This window comes from Mus musculus, chromosome 3 (genome assembly GCF_000001635.26).
Source record: "Mus musculus strain C57BL/6J chromosome 3, GRCm38.p6 C57BL/6J".
In the NCBI taxonomy this organism is placed as follows: Eukaryota; Metazoa; Chordata; class Mammalia; order Rodentia; family Muridae; genus Mus; species Mus musculus.
The window spans coordinates 10,310,692-10,336,609 of record NC_000069.6 but is presented as its reverse complement, the minus strand read 5'-3'; the positions used below and the strand labels follow the sequence as shown (position 1 = coordinate 10,336,609).

At 44.3% G+C, this 25,918-nt stretch overlaps 2 protein-coding genes across 5 annotated transcripts; both read left to right on the top strand.

The window, feature by feature from the left end:
- Positions 1–953: 953 nt before the first annotated feature.
- Positions 954–4,876, top strand: Slc10a5 (solute carrier family 10 (sodium/bile acid cotransporter family), member 5). Its single transcript, NM_001010834.2, has one exon. The coding sequence runs from the start codon at positions 1,012–1,014 to the stop codon at positions 2,314–2,316; it is 1,305 nt and encodes a 434-aa protein (NP_001010834.1). The 5' UTR covers positions 954–1,011; the 3' UTR covers positions 2,317–4,876.
- Positions 4,877–5,170: 294 nt separating this feature from the next.
- Impa1 (inositol (myo)-1(or 4)-monophosphatase 1) lies at positions 5,171–24,654 on the top strand. Of its 4 annotated transcripts, none has more exons than NM_018864.6 (9): positions 5,171–5,288; positions 7,602–7,667; positions 8,132–8,265; positions 10,399–10,503; positions 12,513–12,558; positions 13,598–13,706; positions 14,890–14,998; positions 20,356–20,507; positions 21,309–24,654. In NM_018864.6, exons 2-9 carry the CDS (start codon positions 7,605–7,607, stop codon positions 21,422–21,424), a joined length of 834 nt encoding a protein of 277 aa, NP_061352.2. In that variant the 5' UTR covers positions 5,171–5,288; positions 7,602–7,604; the 3' UTR covers positions 21,425–24,654. The 4 variants fall into 4 exon arrangements, with proteins under 4 accessions (NP_061352.2, NP_001297362.1, XP_006530140.1 ...); XM_006530077.4 differs by lacking the exon at positions 5,171–5,288 and adding an exon at positions 5,292–5,530 and having other exon boundaries at positions 21,309–22,664; NM_001310433.1 differs by lacking the exon at positions 14,890–14,998.
- Positions 24,655–25,918: the final 1,264 nt, after the last annotated feature.

Here is a 25,918-nt window from a genome sequence, read left to right as displayed (position 1 = left end):
AACCTGGGTCAATGTGGCTCTTACTTTAGGGGCCCAGTGTTGTAGGTATGAATTAGGGTACAAAGGGCACCGGCTTCAATTTCTGGTTGTACCCCTGAACAAGGAAGTGGAGCAGGAGTGGACACAGAGATGCTGGCAGGAAAAGATAGTTTACAAAGAAATCAATCCCAAGGTGCAAGTGAGCTTAGAGTAACTAGACAAAGGTTAGAAGTTCAGTGGTGGGGCCTGTTGAGAACAGATTGGCACATTTGTCACTGTAGCAGTAAGACTGGTCCATCAGATCAGAGTCAAAATGACCTAACCACGTGCTGATGTGACAGGAGAGAAAGTGCAGAATGTGGTGGGGAGGGGGACACATTTATTTGTTGATTGTTGCATGCTTTGTTACAAGACAGACTTGGTTAGGAAGGGACTTCAGTCTTTCAGCTGACTGGCTTCTTTCATATACCAATTTCACTACTTCTGTCTTTCTTGCTCCCTCTCCCTGTCCCCCTCTCTCCGACCACACACTCTCCTGTCACACCAGCATGTAGTTAGGCAATTTGACTCTGACTTGATGGAATAATCATACTGATCCCCAAGTTATAGTATCTATCTGACTTAGGGGGTTTGTTTGTTTGTTTTGTTCCCCCGGCTGCTTTTATTTTATAATTTCCTGAGGACCAAAGAGACCCAAAAAGTAATAACTCTAAGTGTTTATCCTTAGTTAATAAGGAAGTCAGGAAGAGAGATTAGGTTTTTGTTTGTGGTAAGTGACACCTGTTAAATACAAGGGTTTATTTTTATGTTTTCTTAACTACAAGTTAAACTGGTTGTGTCGCTTGCTCACTAGATAGTTTTATACTGGTTTGAAGTACAACGGTCCCTCCTCCTCCTGGACTTTGACCAACCAAACCCAGCTGTTACCTAACTCACACTTACGTCTTTAGTGAGTGAAGAACTGTAAGAAAAATAGTCTTTTGGTTTTTACTAAAACTGGGTAGGCACACATGGTTTGTTTAAACTTTCAAAATGTCTGGCAATTTTTTTATATTTCTACTTTTGTTGGTGACCCCAGGAGAAGCGAAGAAGTCATTTCTCAGTTTTCTGAATATACAAAATACAGAAATGCTGTCCTTTACAAGGACGGAAGAAAACATCGTTGTAAGGTCCAGCTATAAAGACAAACAGCCTCACTCCAGCTACCTGCTCGTGAAGTTAGAGGATCCTAAAGTGCTGCAGGTGGTGAATGTGACCAAGACCTCCCTGGCTGTCACAGACTTTACCGTCAACCTGAAGACTTTCCCAGGAGAGACCAATGTGACCCTGCAGCTCTGGGAGTCTGAAGGTAGGCAAACAACACTCATCGACGAGCTAAAGAATGTCAGAGTGAGAGTGTTCAGACAGACGGACGACAGCCTCCTCCAGGCACCAATCCATGTCGATAGCTCCATCTTCCTGCTTGTCTTATCGATGATCCTTTTAAATAAATGTGCCTTTGGCTGCAAGATTGAATTCCAGGTGCTTCAAACAGTGTGGAAGAGACCTTTGCCAATACTTCTTGGGGTGGTTATACAGTTTTTTCTTATGCCATTCTGTGGCTTTCTCTTGTCTCAGATTTTGGGCTTGCCTAAGGCACAGGCTTTTGGATTTGTAATGACCTGCACATGCCCAGGAGGAGGTGGGGGCTATCTCTTTGCTCTCCTTCTGGAAGGGGATGTCACTTTGGCCATTTTGATGACTTGCACATCAACGTCCCTGGCCCTCATCATGATGCCTGTCAACTCATACTTTTACAGTCGGCTACTGGGCTTAGCAGGTGCATTTCACGTCCCTGTGTTAAAGATTGTGTCTACTCTTCTTTTCATACTTATGCCAATGTCGACTGGTGTCATCATTAAACACAAGATGCCTGCGAAAGCAATCTGTTTAGAGAGAGTAGTGCGGCCTCTGAGCTTGACTTTAATGTTCGTGGGCATCTACTTGGCTTTCCGGATGGGACTAGTGTTTCTGAGAATGGCTAACCTAGAGGTGTTTCTATTGGGGCTTCTGGTTCCTGCACTGGGCCTTTTGTTTGGCTATTCCTTGGCTAAAGTCTACTTGCTGCCTCTTCCTGTTTGCAAGACGGTTGCTCTCGAAACTGGGATGTTGAATAGTTTCTTAGCTCTGGCCATCATTCAGCTTTCCTTTTCCCAGCCCAAGGCACACGAAGCCTCCGTAGCCCCCTTTACAGTAGCCATGTGTTCCAGCTGTGAAATGTTACTGCTCCTTCTGGTCTACAAGGCTAAGAGAAGGCCATCCCTTAGCACAGAATATGAAAAAACTCCTCTAGTTTAAAATGTACAGCAGATGCACTATAGTCACCTTCAAGCTGGTTAAAAGCTTGACATGGGAGGTGAGGAGATCATTTCTTCTAGTACCTGTATGTGTATGTCTTATATATGTGTGTGTGACATACAGGTGCGTATAACATGTTACATGTGTGCACGTGTATGTGTTTGCATGTGTATTATACATTACCCTAACCTAGCCTAATCCAAATGGTTTAACATTTTCCTGTCAGTGTTCTTGCCTATAGTGTTTTGGGCTGATACAACCAAATCTGTTCTTTCTTATGTCACTAAGTCCAGTGTACAAAAAGCATGATTTACAAAAGACCTGATGGTGTGGTGGTGGATGTCTATCCTGATCAGAAAAGCAGTGGCTACCTCCCTGGAGCATTTGGCTTTTCAACAGAAATGCCCGTTCAGAGGCTCAAACTATAAATGCATTTGCGTAATACCAACCTATGGAGGTGCCACCATTTGCCCATCAAAGGCCAGGCAGCTCTCTTTCTAGCTGTGCTTGATGGCACTGAGAATGTGTCACGTCAGCTTTCAAATCTGTAAAACACAGACGTCCACATAGGTTTAAGATACAGGTTAACCCGACATGTGCTTTGTGGGATAGCTTTATGCATCATTAAATGTATTAAATCAAATAAGGATTAAGTTACCCAAATACCTTGCTCTTAAGAGCAAGAGGGATGCCAGGCAGTGGGACTGCCATGAGTTTGAACCTAGCTTAGTCTAGTGAGTGAGTTCCAGGAGAGCCTACCTCGATTAATCAAACAGTAAACAAACGCAGAAAGTATTGATGGGCCAGGTTTTAAATTTTGATTTTAGTTTTAAGTTTGTAGCTCTGAGGAATGATAAGTCCACTCCACTATGCATAGAATAACAATTCTATGATGATAATAATATATATTCTAATGATCTGGAACCTGTTAACACTACAGAGAATGTTAGCTTATTTTGATCAGTGTTTGCAGCTCCTACCTATGTTCCATCAATCATGAAACCATATTGAATAACATGGAGATAGACTCTACTCCTGAGTAGCTCACCTGGCTTATGGAGACTCCACCATTTTAATCTCAGTCAATAATTCTCCAGTGAACTTTGGGACACCACATAAGTTTTAGCATTTGCTTAAGTGACTAGAACAGAACCCCTCCCACCCCAGTGTATGTGTGTGTGTGTGTGTGTGTGTGTGCAGTCATGTGAGTGTACATGTTTGTGTGTGCTTAGAGTTTTCTTCTTGTCATGTATGGAGGTCTCTATAGACATCAGAGCCACCTCCACACACTCAGCAACAGGGTTCTGTATTGTGTGACACCAGCCTGCAGTCAGTGCTGCTATAACGGAATCAGAACATCAGACTCCTTTGTGCGCTTGGCTTTCAGCAGGCACTTGGCAGGAGAATGGATTGTGCTGAGTTACCTGACTGTAGCAAGGAAGAAGCAGCAGAGGCTGCAATGAGCCCCATGGAGTCCTGCTCATCTGATGGAGGAAGCTAGCGATCATTTAATGTAAAGACATCTGATACCTGGTCCCTCATCTGTCCTGCTTTGCAATGTCAGGGGAGGCTCTTTCACTCATACAGCATGCATTTGATAAGATTTTTATTTTCAAACAACTGATAATAGAGGACCCCAAAACCAAGCTCTTGAAGGTCTTTTGTGGAAGAGCAAAAAACCATGAGTATGTGATAGACACCCACATCAGTGTCTTAAGGCAGCAGGCTTCAGAAGAGTAGACTCATTTTGTCTTTGTGGGTTTATCAATCCGATTTGCTGTCCCTGCCACTCATCTCTGAGACATGTTACATGTTGTTGATAATTTCTTGTTTTGATTCCTGAGAACCAATCACTTCACAAGTAATTATGCCAGGGCATTGTGGTCATCTTGTGGGTAGGTCATCTGGATAGAGTTCCACTTAAAAGTAACATACTTACCATGGTACTGTTCCACGTGAGGAAACATTTTAAGAACCATAAACTAGCCTTTGTTGGTCATCCAGAGCAAGTGGTTGAGCCATGAAGATTCTCTGCGGATTTTGGAGTCAGGGTGCTATGCTCTTGTTGTGTGAGTTTGGGACAAATCCCCTGACTTCTCCAAGCTTTGTTTTCCTCATCTGTATTGTGCAGGGACTCTTCATGAAACCGTTCTAACACTTATGTTTAAGCACGTAAGAGCACAAGTGCTGTCTGGTGTGGTGGCAGGTGCCTGTAGCCCGAAAGTGGAGGCAGGATGCTCAAAGACTTCAGAAGCCAACCTATGCTACATAATGGAACACTGCTAAAAATCGACGCCTTTGAAAGCGGCTCAAAGACAGGGTGCTTGTATAGTATTTACAAAGCCTATGGTCCTTAGTATTGAGGGCTGCAGGTGCGGAGAGCAACTGCCTGCCGCCGTCAAGTCCACAACAAACAACCTGTATCTAAGTGAATTATGGAGAAGAGAGTTGGTGCAAAAAATAAAAATAAAAATCTCCTTTAGGCTTACAGGTTTAACAAATGAGAGTGCCCAATGACAGTCACAACTCCAATTTAGCTGTAGCCGAAGAGCAGAATGGGAAATGGGAAAATATAAACTAATAAAGAAATTTAACTAATATAATTTATATATAATTTAATATATAATATATAATATATTATATATATTTAATTTCACTAATATATAACATATATGATATAAACTAATAAAAAAATAAACTAATAAAGACAAAAGTGGAGATTTGAAAACGGGATTCTTAGAGAAGAAAGGGTATGCAGGAGAATGCCAGAACACGGTAACTTCAACCGGACCAGCCCTTACAAAGGCAAATTCGGCCCGGCTTACACCTCCAGTCTGAGCGAAGACGTGAAGGCGGGGTTTTAATGGGGCGGGACTTCCTGTCGGAGCAATCCCCGTTACCTCCGGAAGAGCCGAAGAACCGAGCCCTCGGACGCCGGCGGTTGAGCATCGATCGCGGTGCGCTCGCGCGAGGTGAGTCGGTTCTGTCCCTGGCTTCCGTGCAGCGTTATTCGGTGGCCGAGGCGGGGGGTTGTGCGGGCTGCAGACAAGCTCTCCCCATGCTGGGCCGGGGCGCCTGCCGGGCCCTCCTCCCGGCGGTGCTCTCCGTAGCGCTCCGGAAACAGCCGAGCGGGTTCGCCAGGCGGTCCTCGATCTCTGAGGTTCTGTGTCGCAGAATGAGCCCGGCTCTGCCCAAGCCCTCAGGGCTCTACACGGCAAGTTCCCTGGCTCACGAATTTACAGGATTAGGGGTGAACAAGACCAGGTCCGGTGATGTCCTGCGTCGGGAGCGGGGCCTGTATAGGATAGAAACAATTTTAAGTCTGTATGATTTTGTTCCCAAAGTGAGGGTGATAGAATATGACCCCCGTGAAAACAAGTCTTGAAGCAAAGGTCTTTGAAATAAAAGGGTTTATTGAGCCATTAATATATATCAGCTAGGAAATGGACCAAGACTTGGGGCACATTTTGTAAACTACCAGCAACAAAGCTAAAAAAGTGCCTCTGATGAGCTAACGCTATAATTGAATTTCAAGGCACAGGCTTTTAAAGTCTCTATTCTTGCCCCCCACCATGCTCCACAAAGCCAGAACAAACCCCAGAGAACTGTTACCTAATTAACTTCCCTTGTGTCTTCCCTCTTCTGGACCTCTACATTTTAGGGCACCTCAGAAATTTTTATTTATCAGCCTCCTTTCCTCAAGGAATATTAGAACTGATTAAGAAGATGTAGCATGCATTATAAATGACCAAATGTTGCATAGCAACAGCAGTTTTTCTGCAACTGTCTATTGCTTGATATCTGTTGGGTTGAAGATTCGATGGATGGCTTTTGAAACAGTCCTGGGGAGTCAGGAGGTGTTCTGTTCATGTTGTCACAAGGTAAAGTGTGAGTGGCTTGAGGAAGCAAGTGGTGAGGAGGCAAGCCCAGCCCAAGAATGTCCAGTTGTGACAGAATAGAAGAGAGCAGTAAGAACAAGTGTGACCAAGTTTGGAAAGCATTCTTGAAGAGCTGTAAGGAGTTTATTCTATAACTCAAAGCGCCTTTTATATGCTTGCTTGGACGCTTGGATCACAGGAAAAGGCGCTTAGGCGTGAGGGCAAATGTCTGTAATCCCACCAGCATTCTGAAGACTAAGCGAGGATGCTCAAAGCTTGAAGCCCACCTTATATCAATAAGAAGGAAGGTGAAGCCGTAGCCAGCAGCATCTGGTTGTGTCTGTCTGCTCTGTGTCCCTGCGCTTCTCCGTGTACCTGACGCTCTTACAGGGGAAGCACAGGGTGTGACTTGTCCTGGGAAGCAGGCAGAGCGGCCACCTTTCCTGGGCATGAGCACTTCCATGCTTCCCTGGGCTAGGGGCCCACGTTAGTGTTAGTGCGGTCAAGCCTGGGGTGAGTCTGGAGAGGTCAGCAGAAAGCTGTCAAGTCACTTGCTCACATTTCCCCTGCCTGAAGTCTAGGAGGCAAATGGCACCTTTGCTTTTAGACATAGAGTTTTCTTCTCTCAAACGTGGTAAGGGAAAGCAGGGAACTTTCCCATCAGAATTGAGCATACGTTCTGTAAAATCTGCTCATATAATACGGGGCAAAGTACTTGTAATCTGTGAACCTTAAAACTTCACCTTTACCTTATTTAATTCCATGTGCAAAGCACTGAACTCCCTGGAGTTGAGTTAATACAGGCAGCCTTTGTTCCTTGGTCTTTAAAAGTGCTTTGATTCCAGCCTTCCCATGTTCTTTACCTTGCTCCCCACCCACTCCTACACCTACCCGTTAGACCATGTCTTGACCTCATCTGAGCTTGACCTAAGCTTCAGGGGCATCCCCACGCTACCCCCACCCCCACACTATGATATGGTATAGCTACAACCCAAAATGTGATATTGTGTGGTCACTTGGGAGACAGCTTCATAGAACATTGTTTGCTATGATAATAACTCGTTGGTAATCGCAGTACTTGGAAAGTACAGACGGGGTCAGGAGTTCAAGGTCATCCTTCGCTTTGAGACTAGCCTGGGCTATGAGACTAGCCTGGGCTATGAGTCTAGCCTGGGCTATGAGACACTGACTCAAAGCAACACTAGTAACAAAAAAGTCTTACTACGAGGTGAAATATATAATATTTCAAAATGATTTTTTACTGGGACTATATGTGGGGAAAAATTGAACTATCAACCAGGGAAAGGGTGGATCAAAATCAAACCGTTGCTAATTGAGATGCTTGTGTAAGTGAGTGTCTGCATGATTCGTAACTGTTTTGTGCTGATCTCTGTTGGCTGTGTTTAGATAATGGCAGACCCTTGGCAGGAGTGCATGGACTATGCAGTAATCCTCGCGAGGCAAGCTGGAGAGGTATGAACTACAGTCTGGGTGCTGAAGGGGGCCGTAGTGTGTGGTGTAGATATTACAGAGCAGTTTTGGTCAACAAAGCATGCTTTGAGTAATCTACATGTGCAGTTTAATTAAACTGTAAATACAGTGAAAATGGCTGATTTCCTGTGTGCATGTGTGCGCGTGTGAGGCTGGGGGTGGAGCCTAGGCCTGGGCTAATCTGAGGAACCATGGGCATGGCGCTTCTAGCTGGATGTTTCAGTTTGTAATGTTAACCTGACCACGGCGGTCATGAATCTAAAATAAGATATGAAATTACATACTATTTCCCTAAAGTGTTTTGTTTTGCAGACATTTTGGAAAGAACATATTTAAGACCATGTTAAGAGTCGTTGAATGCTTGAAGTTATTTTGTGATTGACTTTCTTGTTTGGTTTAAATTACTTACATCTTTCTTTACTTGCTTACCCAAAACTTCTTTTTAGATGATTCGTGAAGCTTTAAAAAATGAGATGGATGTCATGATTAAAAGTTCTCCAGCCGACTTGGTAACAGTTACTGACCAAAAAGTTGAAAAAATGCTCATGTCTTCTATAAAGGAAAAGTATCCATGTCACAGGTACCTCTTCTGCACGCTACAGTGATAAAGCCAGGTCCAGGGTGGGATAGCCTACGCTACAGTGATAAAGCCAGGTCCAGGGTGGGATAGCCTACACTACAGTGATAAAGCCAGGTCCAGGGTGGGATAGCCTACACTACAGTGATAAAGCCAGGTCCAGGGTGGGATAGCCTATGCATGAGTCTTCTGCACACTACAGTGATAAAGCTAGGTCCAGGGTGGGATAGCCTATACTACAGTGATAAAGCTAGGTCCAGGGTGGGATAGCCTACACTATAGTGATAAAGCCAGGTCCAGGGTGGGATAGCCTACTCGTGAGGCAAAGATCTGTAGATCCAGAGCTGTAATAGGTGACTCTGACTTGCAAAGGAGCTGAGTTTGAGGGTGTGGGGCTGCTCAGGCCAGGATGACGGAAGGAAGACCCCTGTGGGTAACATCTGGGCCGCTTTGGATAGTGTGTGTGTGGTCTTGGTCCTGACTGATGGCTTGGCTGTTTCCGACTAATCTTTTATATATTTTTACCCTGTGCTGACTTAGGGTGATTGCCTATCCTGTGGTTCTAGGGTCAGGAAAGAGGGGGTCTTTGACAAGATAGTGTGGATAGCGGAAGTAGCTTCTGCTGCCATCAGCACAGCTGGAAAGCTCGGTTAAACTCCCTGCATTGCAGAGTTCCGTGTGTGGGAGAGAAGTGCTAGCATTAGGAGGTTCTGTAGAAAATCCTAAATCAGACCCACATTTAGCAAAAACATTGTTGTCAGCCAGGCAAGATGTCAGATGCCCTAATTGTAGCACTCAGGAGAAGGAGCTAGGAGGCACGGGGATATGTAGTCAGCCAGGCTGCACAGTGACACTCAGTCTCAGGAAACTGCAGGCTTGAAATGAGGTCAGCGGTAGAGCACTCTTTGCGGGTGCAAGTCCCCAGAACTCAAGAAATTAAAAGCCATCCTTTGAAAGGTTTATGCTGCAGTGCTGTTAATGTTTTCCTCCTTGTGACATTGGCCACTGTCAGTCTTTTAGTCAATGAGATGGAAAAATATTTAAAGTTGTGACTGAACATAGTTCCTTCCAATAAAAAGGCTTAGAAATAAGAGAGAAAGGAAAAAGAGGACAAATATGTATTAAAAGAGTTCAATGTCAAACAAGAAAAAATAGAAAAAAGAGAGCAGGCGAGAAGAAAACCAGTGAACTCAGACACCATTTATAAAATTGACTTGACAGTTGTACACAGGCATTTCAGCGGGTACTTTATATTCTCGGTAACTTACCAACTCTCCTGTTATGTACTGCCCCTCTGAAGTCATTCTACATGACAGACTAGTGTTTCACAGTTTGGCCAGGGTAGGAGTAGCTTGGCTGTGTGGGCCTGGCTGAGGTGTCTGGGAGTTCTCGTCAGTGGGTCTCCAAGGCCCCAGTAGGACTGAGGGACCCTTTACCTCTGTAGCTGCTGGCAACTCCAGCTCCCTGTGGGCCGTCTGCTGGCAGTGTCCCCGTTCCTCACTTCTGCGTCATTCTCAGAGCTGCTTGGAAGCTGGCCTATTCTAGGATCGGGAGGGAGGAACAGTGTGAACATTTGAAACTACCAGACCGGTAACAAGGCTGCACAACTCGGTCCTGCTGTGTTCTTTGGACTAGAAGTCAGTTCACACTCAACGAAGTGCTGTATGCGCTCTGCCTCTTGCTAGGATCTAAAGAATGTGTGGTCTTTCAGTATTTAAGTTTGCTTGACTTTAAGGCAGTCTCACTCTGGGCTAGGCCAGCCTGTTTCTTGCCTCCTGTCCCTCCCGAGTGCTGGGATTATGGCCTGTGCAGCCTCACCCTCCCCGCGCTTAGTTTTAACATCGATGTGTTTTCTTACTTTCTCATTTTAAGAATGACCTTTGCAGATGTGTATGTTTCCCCTGCGTTTATGCCAGTGTTGCATTTAGAATATAGGACTCAGTACTGTTTTACCCACCTTTGCTCTGAGGAAAACAGAGCTTCATCGTGTTTATTATTATCATCCTCTCTCTCTCTCTAGCAGAGCAACAACCTAACAGAACAATAGTCTAGACTTGGCTTGGTAGCCCCTGAAGCTTAAAGCCCTGAATCTGATTTAGATGTTAGATGTTAGGAGTTTGTGTTTCCTGCTTTCAGCTTCATTGGTGAAGAGTCTGTGGCAGCTGGGGAGAAGACGGTCTTCACAGAGCAGCCCACGTGGGTCATTGACCCCATTGATGGAACGACTAACTTCGTGCATCGGTATGCATTGAATTTTAGTATGATTCCTGTTGTGTGTTCACTGGGTGAGTCTCTGTTCAAGGCTTCCTTCTTTGAAGAAGCTGTGTATGAGATGTGTGGTGGAGTTAAGTGTATTGTGCAGATCTTTTCTAAGCTGTGGAGCAAGGGACCAAATGGTATAGTATGGACTTGGGACGTGATGTGCCTGCTCACCATTGTTTTTCTGTCTGTGAAGACTATACAAAAATGACAGAGTAACATGGGCCCTTTGGACCAGTAAAGAAGTTGCTAAGTTCACTGGTGAGATGCTCTCTGTGTGCAGTGAGCTCACTCAGAGAGAAACAGGGGTGCTAAAGGGTGTGGCATTAGGATCTGCACACACAAATCTGAGATTTGAATCCTGCAGCTTGTTTATTGCCTTTGTGACATTAGACAAGCTACTCTTTTGAAAACCTTGGTTTTAAAAATACTTAAGGCCAGTCATGACTGGAGAGCTGGCTCGGGGTTAAGAGCACTGGCTGCTCTTCCATAGGGTCCAGGTTCAATTCCCAGTTCACACATGGCCTCTCACAGCCGTTTGTAACTCCAGATCTGGGAGATCCAGTGCCCTCTTCTGATATCCACAGTCTCTGCATGAACATGCTGCATACACATGAAGGGAAAATAAAGGTTAAAAGAAAGTGTAAGATTCTAGTTTTATAGTGTTCTCATTTTCTTTCTGTTGCTGTGATAAATGATGACCACAAGCAGCCTGGGAAGGACAGGGCTGATTTCATTTCAGTCTACAGCATGACATTGAGGGCAGCCAAGGCAGGAACTCAGGGCAGGAGCTCCATGCACTACCCATGGAGCACTGCTCACTGGACATGGAGCACTGCTCACTGGACATGGAGCACTGCTCACTGGACATGGAGCACTGCTCACTGGACATGGAGCACTGCTCACTGGCATGCTTCCCCTGGCTCGCTCTGCTCCAGTTCTTCTATAGCCCAGACCTGCTTGCTCACAGTGGCTGGATTTCTTACCTCAGTTGGTAATTAAGACAGTGCCTCACAGACATTCCCACAAGCCAAATCCTCACCTGAGATTTCCTCTTCTCAGATAGGTCTAGGTTGTTTCAAGTTCACAAAAACTATGGCACCAGGTATAAGAGTATAATCTTAGCACTTGGGAGGTAGAGGCAGGGGGATCATGGATTTGAGGCCAGCTTGGGCTACGCCATATTGAGCTCTCCAGGGAAGCTTAAACTACTAGTAATATCTTAAAGAAAGAAAAAAGACATATAAAATGGCCATATATTTTTTTAAGATTTATTTATTTATTTATTATATGAAAGTACACTGTAGCTGTCTTCAGACACACCAGAAGAAGGCAACAGATCTCATTACAGATGTCTGTGAGCCACCATGTGGCTGCTGGGATTTGAACTCAGGACCTTTGGAAGAGCATTTGGTGCTCTTAACTGCTGAGCCATCTCTCCAGCTCTAATGGTACCTGTTTCATAGAATTATTTTTTGGTGGGCTTCATGGAATTGTTCACTTTTATAAGAACTTAGTATAGTACCTGACATGGTAAGGATCAGTGATCTTGTAGCTATGTGTGTGTGTGTTTGTGTGTGCATGTGTGTGTGTATGTGTGTGTGTTTGTGTGTGCATGTGTGTGTGTGTGTTTCTGTGTGTGTTTGTGTGTGTGTGCATGTGCGTGTGTGTGCATGTGTGTGTGTACATGTGTGTGTGCGTGTGTGCATGTGTGTGTGTTTGTGTGTATGCGTGTGTGTTTGTGTGTGTGTGCATGTGCATGCATGTGTGTGTGTTTGTGTGTGTATGTGCGTGTGTGTGTGCATGTGTGTGTGTTTGTGTGTATGTGTGTGTGTGTGTGTGCGCACGCGCGCGCACGTGTGTTGATGGAGCTTCTTCCTCCCCTCCATATTCCATCTTATAAGAATTGGTTTGAAAACAATTGTATACATACTTGTTGAAATTAAATTCTGTCTTGGTTAGTTTGTGGATTTTGTCTCTTTTTTTTTAAGGTTTCCCTTTGTAGCTGTTTCAATTGGCTTCCTTGTGAATAAAGAGGTATGTCTTAAATATATGGTTTATAAGATACTTTGCTTTTCTTCTCTGAGAAAGAGTTAATCTTTTGTATTTGGTTTGTGCCACCTGTAAACGTTTGCTTCAAGGCTGGGGACATGTTTACGCACATTCCCAGTGGATAAGGCTTGTTTCCTGAGAAGCCAGCGTTGGAAAAGAAAAGTGAACACGGAGAAGACAGGTCCCCGTCATCCTCCTGTCATACACAGCCATGTCATGAATTAGTGTGACTTTACAGTTCCTCAGATGAAGTGGGACATTTCTAAGCATGTGTCAGGGGCCGAAGGATGGCTGGAAATGTGGCATGTACTTAGGAACATAGACATAAGTGAATGAATACATGCGAAACCCAGTAGAATAAGATCTGTAATCACTGGGGTCCCTTTTGTTGGTTCCCTGCTGTTTGGCTATTTGGCTGCTGTATTCGAGGAGCTTGAGTGCTGCATTTTGTCAGTAGGAACACAACACTTAGACATTTCTGAAATAAAAGCCCAAGGCGAAGTGGTAGCATGTTCACCTAGCGTATGTAAACCCTAGCAACCCAGTTGAATCCCTAGCAACACAAACACGTATAAAACACAGGTCACAGGCTGTACTGGTCACTTGGTATACCACCTGGTCCTAAATCAGCCTTCAACATAGTCAGCCTGAGCAGTCGAGTGCTCTCTGCTTTTGAATCCTTAGTTTCAAATTCTCAGGTTGCAAAAAAGTACTGGAAGGAAAAGAAGGATCCATGGGTGAGTGGATGGCAGGAACCCAGGAGGACACAGTGTCCATCGTAGAAAACTCAAAAAGCCCTCTGTGTCTGAGCTAGGAGAGGGACACATTCTCTCCGCCTAGACTTGAGTGGGAGCCAAGGATGGAGCCCTGATGACCTACTGTGTTTGGGCAGTACTTCCCCACAGTTCAGCTGTTGGAATCTATTTTATAAATATAATAGATTTTCTTGCTGCTTTATTCATAAAATGATACCAGTTAATGGAAAAATACCCAGGTTTGCTAAGAGACTTGCTTTCCTCTGCAGATGGAGTTTGGAATTGTGTACAGCTGTGTGGAAGATAAGATGTACACCGGCAGGAAAGGGAAAGGTGCCTTTTGTAACGGTCAGAAGCTTCAGGTGTCCCAGCAGGAAGGTGAGTTTGTCTTCCAGTGCTGACACCACCTTTGGGTTAGCAAGTATCGGCTGACTCCAGATTGTCTGATTTCCTCCTTGCCCACTCTGACCCCAGTTTTTCGCATGGTGGTTAGGGCAGAAAAGCAGATACGGTTGAGCAAGTGCACCCCAGAATTTCAGCAGGAGTGGGCGTGGCTGTGGGCACCCGGGCCTCAGTTCCAACAGCTCACGTCTTAGTGCTTCAGTTACACCACCTCAGACTTCTTAGCATTTCTCGATCCCATTATTGGCCAGTAAACCATAAATAATGCATGTCAACGCTGAGATCAGTTGGACATGGTGCCATCTTCCTGGAATCCCAACACTCAGAAGGTGGAGGCAGAGGGATCAGGAGTTTGAGGCCAGCCTGGGTAAAGCAAGTTCTAGGGCAGTCTATGCTCCCAACAAACAAAACCACCTGAGAATCCTTAACAAGGATCCACATGGTTTCTCAGTCTCTATATGAGGGTCAAACCCCTCCTATAAAATGATGTATTTGCATATAACCTGTCCACATACCCTTGCTTTCTCTGTCTCTAGGTTAGTTATGGCTACAGTGTCAATGCTTTATAAATTGTCTACTCTCTGGCCTTTAAACTTGCAAACAGTCTTGATTTTGGGATCTTCACAGACTTCCATAAACTAGTCAGCAAATCTACCTACCTTCCTCCCTTCCTCCCTCCCTCCTTCTACCCTCCCTCCCTTCCTCCCTTCCTCCCTTCCTTCCTTTCCCTCTGGCTTTGATTTCCTTTTAATCAAGGTCTCACTGTAGCTCTTGCCTGGAACTAGCCATGTAGACCAGCTTGGCCTTGAACTGAGCTGCCCAGCCTCTGTCTTCTGAGTCATTAGATTAAAGATGCACAGCACTATGTCCAGCCCTAGCCTTTCTCTTGAAGGCTTCATTTGAGGGCATATTGTTTGTTCATTTCCTTTGTTGTTGTTTATTTTTTAAAATGATTTATTATTATGTTTTAATTGCAGTCTTGTCAAACACCACACCTATTTTCATAAGTGTTTTAACATTTGAAGATTGGAAGAAAAATAGATAAAGTAGGAAAGAGGATTTAAATGTCCCATTTTATCCTGAACTATGTCAGATTTGCTGTGCTAGAGTTTTGGTTAGTGAGGGCTAGAGGTTTATTTGAAATAGCTTTTTTTTCCAGACATTACCAAGTCACTCTTGGTGACCGAGTTGGGCTCGTCCAGAAAGCCCGAGACTTTACGGATCGTTCTCTCCAACATGGAAAAGCTGTGTTCCATCCCCATCCATGGGTAAGGCCTTCTCCTTCCCACCCAGACTTAAAGAGGATTTAACTTTAAAGGGATTCATTTTTATTTTTCTCTGTGTGGGAGTGGGTTGGGGTGTTTGTGTTTATGTTTGTGCTCCTGTGGAGGCTAGAGTTGACCTTGGGAATTTTCGTTTGCGATGAATTCCGTTTTGATTTGATTTTTTCAGCAGAGTTTTGCTATGTATCTGAGGCAGGCCTCAGGTTCACAGTACTACTGCCTTGTCTCCCCTGTGCCTCAGTGTCCCTCTGCCTTGGCCTCCTCACGGGTGGACTTAGAGGTCTGTGCAACAGTTCCTAACATCCTTAGCTTTATTTTAACATCCTTAGCTTTATTTTAAGTGTTTCTCTCAGATAAAACAGAATACAGTATCCATTTATAAGTCAATTTGTAAATGTTTCTTAATAGATAAAATTATTAATATATTAATACTTCTGTTTTGTAGTACAGTACACTAATTTTGTTTTTTGAGACAGGGTTTCTCTGTGTAGCCTTGGCTGTCCTGGAACTCACTTTGTAGACTAGGCTGGCCTCGAACTCAGAAATCTGCCTGCCTCTGCCTCCCAAGTGCTGGGATTAAAGCCGTGCGCCACCATGCCCGGCCAGTACAATAATTTTACATTGTGCTGTGATTTCTGTCTGTATTATTTGTAGTTACTGTGTTTATTTCATGAGTTCTTTGTTTTTGAATTTTTGTGTTTATAAATGCTTACATTTTTAGCAGATTTTTAAAATCTTTCTATAATGATATGTATATGTTCATATATGCATATGTATAAGTATATGTATGTGTATCTGTGGCACAGGCTGGCCTGGAACTTGAGAGCCTCCTGCCTTAGCCTATTGATCAAGTGTTAGTGTTACATGTTTTACACCCGTAACACTGCTCTCCAACCTCAGAGTCCTTCAGTAATGACAGGATGTATGAGAGGATATGCCAGAAGTGAAGGCATATGTTGGTACTACTGCCTCCTTAGGCAGCTGAGGTAGGACGATTGCTTGATTCCAGAAGTTATGGTTTGGTCTAGAAAACATAGTGAGCCCCTAGCTGAAAAAGTTTTGTTTGTCTTTGAAGCAAGTATATATCTTAGAGGTTTTAGGAAAAGCTAGCAATCTGATGTTCTTAAATTTAATACAGGTATTGGTTACATAAGTAGCATTTTTCTGACCTTTATTATGGTTGTTTCAGTAAAAATAATCCTTAAAAAGCCACTGACGCAAAGATGGTAGAGCATGCCTGTAACCTTGGCCGTGGGAGGCTGGACAAGAAGATTGTAGAGAATAGTTCAAGGACAGCCTGGCTACACAAGAAGAGCTGTCCCAAATGAACAAGAAGCCATGGGGAAGCCAGGCTCTGTAGCACTTGTCGGTCGGTCATGCCGGGTACAGAGCAAGCCGAGTTAGGGAGACTGGGTGTTTTGGCCAGCCTGGGCTACACAGTGAGAGCTCATGAATAACAAGAGAATTTCATGATTTTCTCTTATTGCCAATTGTCGCTACCTTTTTTCTCCTGAAAATAATCATCAAGGATAGACTTTGATAATACTTCAAGGATCATCTAATGTAGGCTTGTTTTATGGATGCGTTCAGAGGGTCAGGCACATGAAGTAGCTACAGGAGATGTGCTGATGGAGATATAGCTACAGCACTGGCTTCCAGGTCATTCTCTTTCTTTAATAGTTAACGTCCCTTTTAGGAGTTAAGACGTTCAAGAACATAAAAGGCTAGAGTATAAAGCACGGGAAGCTATTCTGTAGCCATTTTACTGCCCGTGGTTAAAGTTTGACGTGGTACAAACTGATTTGTGAATCTGTGGTCTATGCAGTAATGAGTAAGGTGGATGAGAGTCTCTGTCACCTAGCCACTGAACCTCCCAGAACATGGAGCTCTTGAGGCCCAAGGAATAATGTCCTTGAGGCAAGAACAAGGTACTTCTTAAAAGCTGCTGCTGCGGTTGGCTGTTTAAAGTTTGGACTTTAACCACGGGCAGTAAAATGGCTACAGAATAGCTTCCCGTGCTTTTTACTCTAGCCTTTTATTTTGCTACTAGCTGAAGGAAAAAATGGTGTTTTGGGTTTGGTTGAAAGAGGAAAGACAGTGTTCCCAAGAAGAAGAGCTTTCGTACTCAGCCGAGTGAGTTGTCACTGACATTTCAGAGTTGCTCATACAGAACACCATGAGACCGCAGGCATGAGACAAAGTCAGTAATAATGAACCAGTTGCATCATTTGGGGGACTTAATGCAGAGGTGTCCAACATTCTGAGATTGACCCGAGAAGGTTCATACTTAAGAGCTGCACACCCAAGTTACAAAATAATCACATGTAGTCTCATTGTTTCCCTTAAGTCTACAGTTTTGTGTAAGTCCAAATTGGACAGGCCTAGTAAAGAACAGACTTAGATAAACATGGTGCTCTTCGCTAATTCATCATCTTTGTAAGCATTGCACTGCGCCCTAAAGTAAGGCACCCCTCCCTCTCTTCAGTGTGAAAGTTTGAAGCAAAGTCGGAACCAGCTGAGCATGAGAACAGACCCAGATCTTTTGATGTGTAGCGCAAGCTCTCTTCACTCTCAGGCACACTTGGACTTTGGAAGGAGCAGGTGAAATTCCAGTTCGGAATCTGGATCCCTGCCTTCATTGCTTGCTAGCAGAGTAGAGCTCCCCAGAGGTCAGTAGAAGTCTCCCTGTAGAGATGCCTATCTGAAGGGTTCGGAGTGGCAGAGCACAAGAGCTTACTTGTGAGCAGTCTCAGTCATTCTTTCTAGAACTTGAGCTCTCAAGCACCCCATGTCCCGTATCTCACATAAGAAGTAGGGAGATAGACTTTCTTGGGTTTGGTTTCAGTTTGCTCCCTTCTAGGCAGGGTCTTACTGTATAGCCTGGGATAGTGTCAAATTTACAGTTCTGGGATTTTCAGCATTACCGTCCTGCTCACCGTGCCTTTCTCCATAAGCTAAAACTTGTCGTGTGGAGTTAAGTAGATGGGCTGTTCTTGCTAGTTCTTCGTTACATTTGATATGAAGCAAAAATATAAGTTGTGAAACACATCTCAACCAAGGATGTTTTATTGGGGCAGGGTGGCAGGGGTGAGGGGAGTAAAGAAAGTGCTGATGTGACCTCTCCATTGTATAGTTAAGGTTTCTGTTCTTGGTACAAGAGAAAGAACAGCCAAGGACATCTGGGGGAGTCCAGGACAGAGAGAAAGAAGAAGATGAGTGTGGCCAGGGCTGGGAAGGAAGCCGGGGTGAATAGTGATAGGAGACATGGAGAACAGAGCTTAGTGAGAACAAGAAGATAGCAAGGGGTGGGGGTGGGGGCAGCGATAAGAGCACAGAGCCAGATTCCTGGCGAGGAGAGTGAGTAGCCGGGGAGGGAAGGCCAGGAGTCTGGTGGGAAGGCTCTGAAATGTATATCTAACGAGCACGTGGGTGGGGACTGAAGGATCCTGGAAACTGGTACTGGCTTTGATACGTAGCTACAGGTATGTGTCAATGGTGCCATGTGTCTCTTCTGCACAGGTAAGGGAAATGACGCCTTTTGGCAGATGGGAACTGGTTTTACAAGTTCCCGAGGAATTCTGGTTTTTGTCTAACCACCTGATTTCCTGTAGTCCAGGTTGAGCTGGGCCTACGCTCAGTTGTGGAGTCAGTGGGTTTGCCCTTTTCGGGGGATGTGGGACACCCTTTGAAGCTGGCTGGGGCCCTGTCATTCCTTTCCTTTTTAACGTTGGCTTTGTGAAAGATGGTGTGCAGTCATTGTTTTTTATATAAGGGGAAAAATACATATATATAATTCATTAATTTTCCTGTACTTTTGAAAAATATATTTTAGGGAATGAATCTCTGCCTTATTTCCAGAGGTTTAAATATTTGACACTGAAAGAGTTTAAAGCAGATACAGTGGTACGCACTGTAGCTTCAACATTAGAGGGGCTGAAGTAGGAAAACAGGAAGCTCCAGCCCAGTCTACAGCATTTAGTGAAACCCAACAACAACAACAACAAGGAACAAGAGAAGTAAACAAATAAATGGAAACTTTAAAGGAAATTTGAGTGCATCATTTGAAAGTAACTTGCAGACATTCTGTTCCCCTGCTCCTTGGCTCCTTTTTGTTGAGGTTGCTGCCGCGTGATTATTTTTGAGACAAGGTCTAATTCTGCCCAAGCTGACCTCGAGCTCTTGGCCCTCCTGGGTAGCCTTTCAAATGTGGGATTGCAGGTGTGAGACACCACCCCTAGCCTCCCCATTCTGCCAATACTCGGTATTCATTGACATAACCACAGCCAACACAAGTGCCCATGGTTTCTCCGTATTTTTTCTTCAACTCATGAGCTTCCTGCTTTGGCCTCCTGAGTGCTGAGTTTAACATTTGTACTGCCACACACGGCTTGATTGTCGTCGCTCATCTGTTTCCTGTAAGGTGGCTTCAGAGTCTTTTATTCTGTTATGCGCTTGACGCTTTTGAGCATTTTAAGGCTCCTATTAATTGTAGAAAACAATAACATTTTTAAAAATTAAAGAGCAAATGTTCCTGCAGAACCCAGGTAGCCCGTGTGGCGTCAAGCAGGGGGCTTTCCAACTACTGCCCAGTAAGTAACGTGGTGTTTCCTACACCCTGGAGACTACTCACACAGTACTGTCTATGTGAAATAAAGACACTGGAGTTCTGGGGTCCAGGCACAAGAGCCTACACAAGAATCCTCCTTCTTCTTTGTCTGGGGTGGTGGTGGTGGTGGTGGTTGTAGTTGTTGTTGTTGTAGTTATTGTAGTTGTTGTTTGAAACAACAATGATACAGTGTACTCCAGGCTATCCTAGAACCCACCATCCTGTGCTTCGGCCTCTTGAATACTGTGATTACAGGTGTGTGCAACCACATTTGGCTTGCATTGGGGTGTTTTTGTTTGTTTTTTTCTCTTAAAGTTTTTATTGTCATGTTTATCATTTTAAATGATTGCTTTGTGAAAAATTCATGAATTACATAGGATATAGTGATTAGAGTTTTTAAAAAAAATATTCATATCTTATGTGTATGAGTGTGTGCTTGCACATATGTGCGTACCACATAAGTACGGGGACTGCAGAAGATAGAAGAGGGCATGAGAAGCCCTGGGACTCCATCATATGAACCATCATATCCTTGCAAGAGCGGCAAGTGCTTAACCAGCCCTGACATTAAATGTTATATACTTCATTTGAAAATTGGAGACCGCTTTCACTCTCAGTTATTCTCAAGATGAAGGCAAACAGGCTTGGTCGGTATTGGAAATGAAATGACCTTAGAGAGGGAGAAATGCTTCTTTTGAGAGTTATTTTATTCCGCCGATCTTGTTTACCATGCTAGAATCCGGAGTGTTGGAACAGCTGCTGTTAATATGTGCCTTGTGGCAACGGGAGGAGCAGATGCCTATTATGAGATGGGAATCCACTGCTGGGACATGGCGGGAGCTGGCATCATTGTCACCGAGGCAGGCGGAGTGCTCATGGATGTCACGGGTGAGATCATGCCACCACAAAGCATGCAGGGCTCTCTCCTTGATGTGTGTGAGTCTCTGCAAAATCAGACGTTAGCAGATGGAGACAGTGGTGTGGCTAGTGCTACTACATAGTGAGCATTGCTTGAGAATTCCTTCATGCCTTCATTGTGAATATCGAGAGCTCCTGAGAGGCCTGGAGAGCTCTGCACCACCTCTGAGGCTTGGACCATGAACTTTGGACAGGACCACAGTGATAGTGAAAAATGGGCTCTGTCCTCCAACTATTTTGCTCTGGCCTGGGTCAGTTAAATATTAACTCTGAGCAGAAGGTGAAATTAAGGAGAATAAACCGGGGTTCAAAGAGTTCAGAAACCATGAGATACAGCACACTGAAACAGGAAGTGGAAAAAAAAGCAGTGTGACAGTGCGTGGGATAAGTGTAACTGTCTCACACATGTGACAGTGCATGGTGTGAGTGTGACTGTCTCATACCTGTGACAGTGTGTGGGGTGAGTGTGACTGTCCTCACACATGTGACAGTGTATGGGTGTGAGTGTGCCTGTCCTCAGACATTAGAGAGATGAAGTAGAAGAGCGCCCACAAGAAACAGAGGATCCTGCATTCCAATTGGAGATCGCTAGCATTGGCCTTTACTCAGAAAAGATGCCTAGCGGCTTCCGTTCTGGAGGCTGAGAGCTGACCGGAGGGGTGGGGGGGGTTAAGAAAAGTTGAGCATTGCCAGAGGATATAACTGTGTACTATCTTTTCTGGTGATTGTTTTTGTTCAGGTATAACTTTTCTATATTTGATTTGATTTCAGGTGGACCGTTCGATCTGATGTCTCGGAGAATAATTGCCGCAAATAGTATAACATTAGCCAAAAGAATAGCCAAAGAAATTGAGATAATACCTTTGCAAAGAGACGACGAAAGCTAGTCACAGAGAACAGTGTCCAGCTCCAGTGTCATCCTTGCTGTCCCTGGGGTGTTTCAGATGGATGGTGTCACTGATTTAGACTGAACTTTGAGGTCCTGATTTTAAAATGGAAACTTTTTTTTTACAGATGACATATTCAAAATTAGATGGAATATTTGATTATTGAAAGAAAATTTGCATGTAGTAATATTCTTGGGGAAAATATACAAAAAGTATACTTAATGAACTAGCCATTGAAATTGTCCCTAGTCCTTATGATCCCCTTCAACTTAATGTACTGTTTATATGCATAATTCTCAATTACAAAGTTTCTTTTTGTAAGTGGCTTTCTCTATGTTCCAGAAGCCATATTTGATTAAGTCTAAAGGCTGTAACAAGCTGGCTCTCCCTGTGCAGAGGGCCTTTGTGTTTTATTAATCACTGTAAGATAGTGCCTGGCCCAGTGCCTGTCAGACAGTAGGCAGTCTGAAGTCCACACCTGACAATGCGTGCTCGAAGCTGCAGCTGCTGCCTCTAATGCGTCACAGTAAGATAACCACCCTCCTGTTGCGAGGTAGAAGTTACTTCACTGTCCTTTTTATATTTCTTATTGCTATGCCATTTCACAGGATCGTGCTGCCAGAGACGACTGCTTCTAGTGGACATTTCTGCAGTTAGTACACTGCTGTATGTTGTAGGTTCTGCTTAAAGCTGCCGTGCTAAAGAGATTTTCACAGACATCTTCCAGGTACCTGGTCTAGTTAGTGGCAGGGATATGTTTTACAAAAGGCAGCTTTCTCATTCAGATCCGTACCCTGGTGCTGACCTGTGTACTGTGGTGTAATGGTGAACTTTTTGATTTCTTTCCAGACTTGCTGAATTTCATCACTGCTAACTCTAGATGCTCTCTCTATAAGGTCTTGGGCCTCTCAAACTCAAGAAAATTTAATGGCTCCTATTCCTTTGTTAAAGGGTTAATTCATTGTCTAGCCTTGGCCCTTGGCATATGAACAGATGTTTTGCTCTTAGTATGTTTGAACCTTGCATTTGATACAATGAAGTGTTTTTGTAAGTTTCAAGGCAGTTATCTTGATTTTGGGGGGATTTAATATATTAAAGCTATATAATACTCAGATTTGGGCACTGTAATGACTATATCTGTGCTGTTAATTACATGTATTTAAAACGTCACGTACCATGTAAATTCTATTACAAGACAGGTTGCTTTGCAATTAAATTTATTTTAGTTAAGACTTAGGAATACCATTTTCTTTCATTGTATTCATTTGCGTATCCCAGGCTGCCCTCAGAATTGTTGCATACCCGAGGATGAACTTGAACTTGTGACGGCTCTGCTTTTCTCTCTTAAGTTCTGGGATGCAGAGAAGATGGCCACAGGCCACCACACACAGTTTCTGTGGTGCTGGAGACTGCACAGGGCCACACGTGTACTTAGCGTAAGCACTCTGCTGCCCAAGCTGCGCTCCAGCCCATGAACACACGTGGAATTAAAGGAGTAATTAATGATATCTTATCAAAGTTAATAGCCTCAGCCCTTTTTAGGGGTTTTGAGTTTAGTTACAGATATTTGAAGCTAATATTGGTTATGAATATTCACTTTTTGCATATAGATTTTCCCACTATAGATAAACACTTAATACTTTCCCTATCTGTTTGTATCTTTGTATGCTAAGTGCAGTTGAGTATTATCTGGCTAAACATTGCGTCGGTGTGGAAAAAAGATGACCAGAAAGTCAGGTACCCCGAATCACTGGAAACTCCTTTCTTATGTAGCAGAACCTCTCACCCTCGCCCTAGCCCAGCGTTTATCTCGTGTTCTCATTTTCGGAGCCTTCTTCCTGGCAGCTTGAGGCTATGTGTAAGGAGATCTATAACCTTATGTGCAAGCCACTGGCTGTAGGACTAAGTCTATAAGAATCAGCAGAAGAACTCTGATGTCTCTGGAGGTATGGTGGATACCCCTGTGTGTGCAAGCAGCAGTGCACAGGATAGCTCTGCACATGTGCGGCACCTGCTCAGCGTAAGGAGGGGTCGGAGATCAGATCCTGCTAAGGAGGCTGTGGAAGAACTATGCACAGAGCAACTCTAAAGTGTTAATGAGAAAAAGTTATAGTTGTGTATGTATGGGGTCAGGCGCATGTGTGCATCACTGTGCCTGTGGCTGTCAGGGCAATTGAACCTGAGGGGCATCAGGCATGGACCAGGCTTCCCTACCAAGCCATTCCACCAGCTCGAAGATCTTCTAAGTGCCATGTCTACTCATGCTTTGGAAGTCTTGGCGGTGTCACATATAATGCCTTCCTGATCAAAATCCTGATGGTATTTAGAGGAGGGAGATGTCGGCTTTCTGTCCCATTGACAGTTTCTCTGAGGGGATTAATAAGAAAAGTATTGCTTTGGTTCAGCTTGGAGTTATAATGTCATTGGTTGTCCCTGTGGCTTTGTCCTGTGGCAAGACTGTACATCATGGGTGTCATAGTTTACAATGACCTCACGTGGGTCCCCCTTTTTCTCTATCTCCCCCAAACTATCACCCTAAAGCCTTTTTGATTATTAAGGGTTTGGGGTTTTTGTTTGTTTGTTTGTTTGAGTCATGTTTTTGCTATGTAGTCCAGGCTGGCCTAGAAGTCACAGTCTTCCTATATCTGCCTCCATACTGCTTACAGTATAGGCATGTACTACTGCAGTGGCTGGGCCAGCCCTTTACCACATGGGCCTTTGGGCATTAGCCAATTTTCAAACTATGAAAAGAAGTAAAGCTAGAAATTAACAACTAACACAGAATGGCAGAGAGCCCTAAGTAGCTAAAACCATCAGAAAGCAGAAGGCAAAGTTAGAATCTGACTGTTCACCAGATAGGAGCCCAGTGCCGTAATTAAAGCAGTGGCATTTGCCCAAGGCCACGCAAGCAGCTCTGTGAGGTAAAGAGTCCCAGGCTGCTCTTGGCTGTGAGTGGCCGAGTTGGCTGCCCCCCACGGCAGGAGACATACTGACCCCATCCCGTCAAGTTCTCAGATCAAGTTGTAGAATTGGAATCGGACAGAAAGGAGGAGGCCACACAGATGAGTCAGTGAGTAAAGGTGCTCTTCTTCAAGTCTGACAACCTGAGGTTGATCCCTGGGGTTCACAAGGTAGAAGGGAAAACCTGACAGCTGGAAGCTATCCACTGATCTAAACTTGTACCATGGTTTGTGGAATTTTTTTTTTTTTAAAGTAAAAGTTTCTGAAAGATAGCATGTTTTTCTCACTTTGGTCAAAAAAACTTGGTCAGTAGTGCACAGTCAGCCAAGCTAAAGAAAGTGGATAAAGTGAACCACGTTCATAACTTCATGACCACATCACAATTTCAGAAGGTGAGGCGTCCATGGCCCCATAACCCTGACACTCAGGAGATGCAGCGAGGAGGGTCACCAGTCTCAAAAAAAAAAGAAAAGCTCGTGAAGTTTGCTCTACAAATACCTGTACATTAGAAATTGTCTGTATAAAAGCTCACACACAGGACAGTGCATTTGCAAATGTAAGCAAATATATTCTTAAAACGAGCAAACATAACCTACTTGGTACAGACATTCACTCAAGAAATGACATGAAAACAATACCCCAACACCAGAACGGCTAAAACTGAAGCTCGGAAAAGGCATACACCAAAAGTCACCTGGAAGGTAGCACAGGTGGATCCATCAGGAAGTATCCAATCAGATCATGTCCTAGGTCCCAGTCTCCGCCCCTCTGCCTCACAGACACATACCTCAAATACCTACCCTGCATGGCCAAAGTTGCTTTACATGTAAGACAGTCTTGAGAGTCTACCAACAATGGCTTTAAAGGGGGTAGAAGAGTCCATTGTGAGTACTATACAGCACTGAAAAAGCAGGGGCGGAGGTGTGTGTGGGGTGATAGTTACACAGCCTGGCTCAGCCACTCCTTCTCAAAGGCATACCCTTTCTGAAATTGCCAGTGATTACCTAATTTAAAGAAGAGAAATTACAGCTGCTTTTAAGGTGATCTACATTCTGCCCCCTTGTTTTCAGAATCACCTTGAAAATTTACTGTCTGCTTCTCTGTTTCTTTGTCCCCTTTCTTCCCATGGCCTGATACCATCCCTAGGGTGCACCCTCGATCCTCTTGTTTCCAGCCAAGGGAGTCATACGTGTCTGTGGATTTGACCATCACACCCTTACCATGGACTCTTAAGTCGCCATGTTTACCTCCTGGAAGTTCACCCTCTGGGGCTCCCCTCCAGAAGTTCCTCTTGTTTAGTCGTTCTTTGTGTACTGGGTTTTCTCAGCTTCGTGCCAGGCTGTATGTTCTCCCTCCCCACTTTCAGACTAGAACCAGTTTATTCCATCGTTACGTTTCCCAAAGTCTACTTTCCAGCTGTCATTGGCACACGTCCATGGAAATTCCCTTCACACTCCACAGCCACACATAACAGCACTTCCTGGACACTTCGGCCATCACTCCACCCGCTCAAACCAGTCAACTCTCCATAAG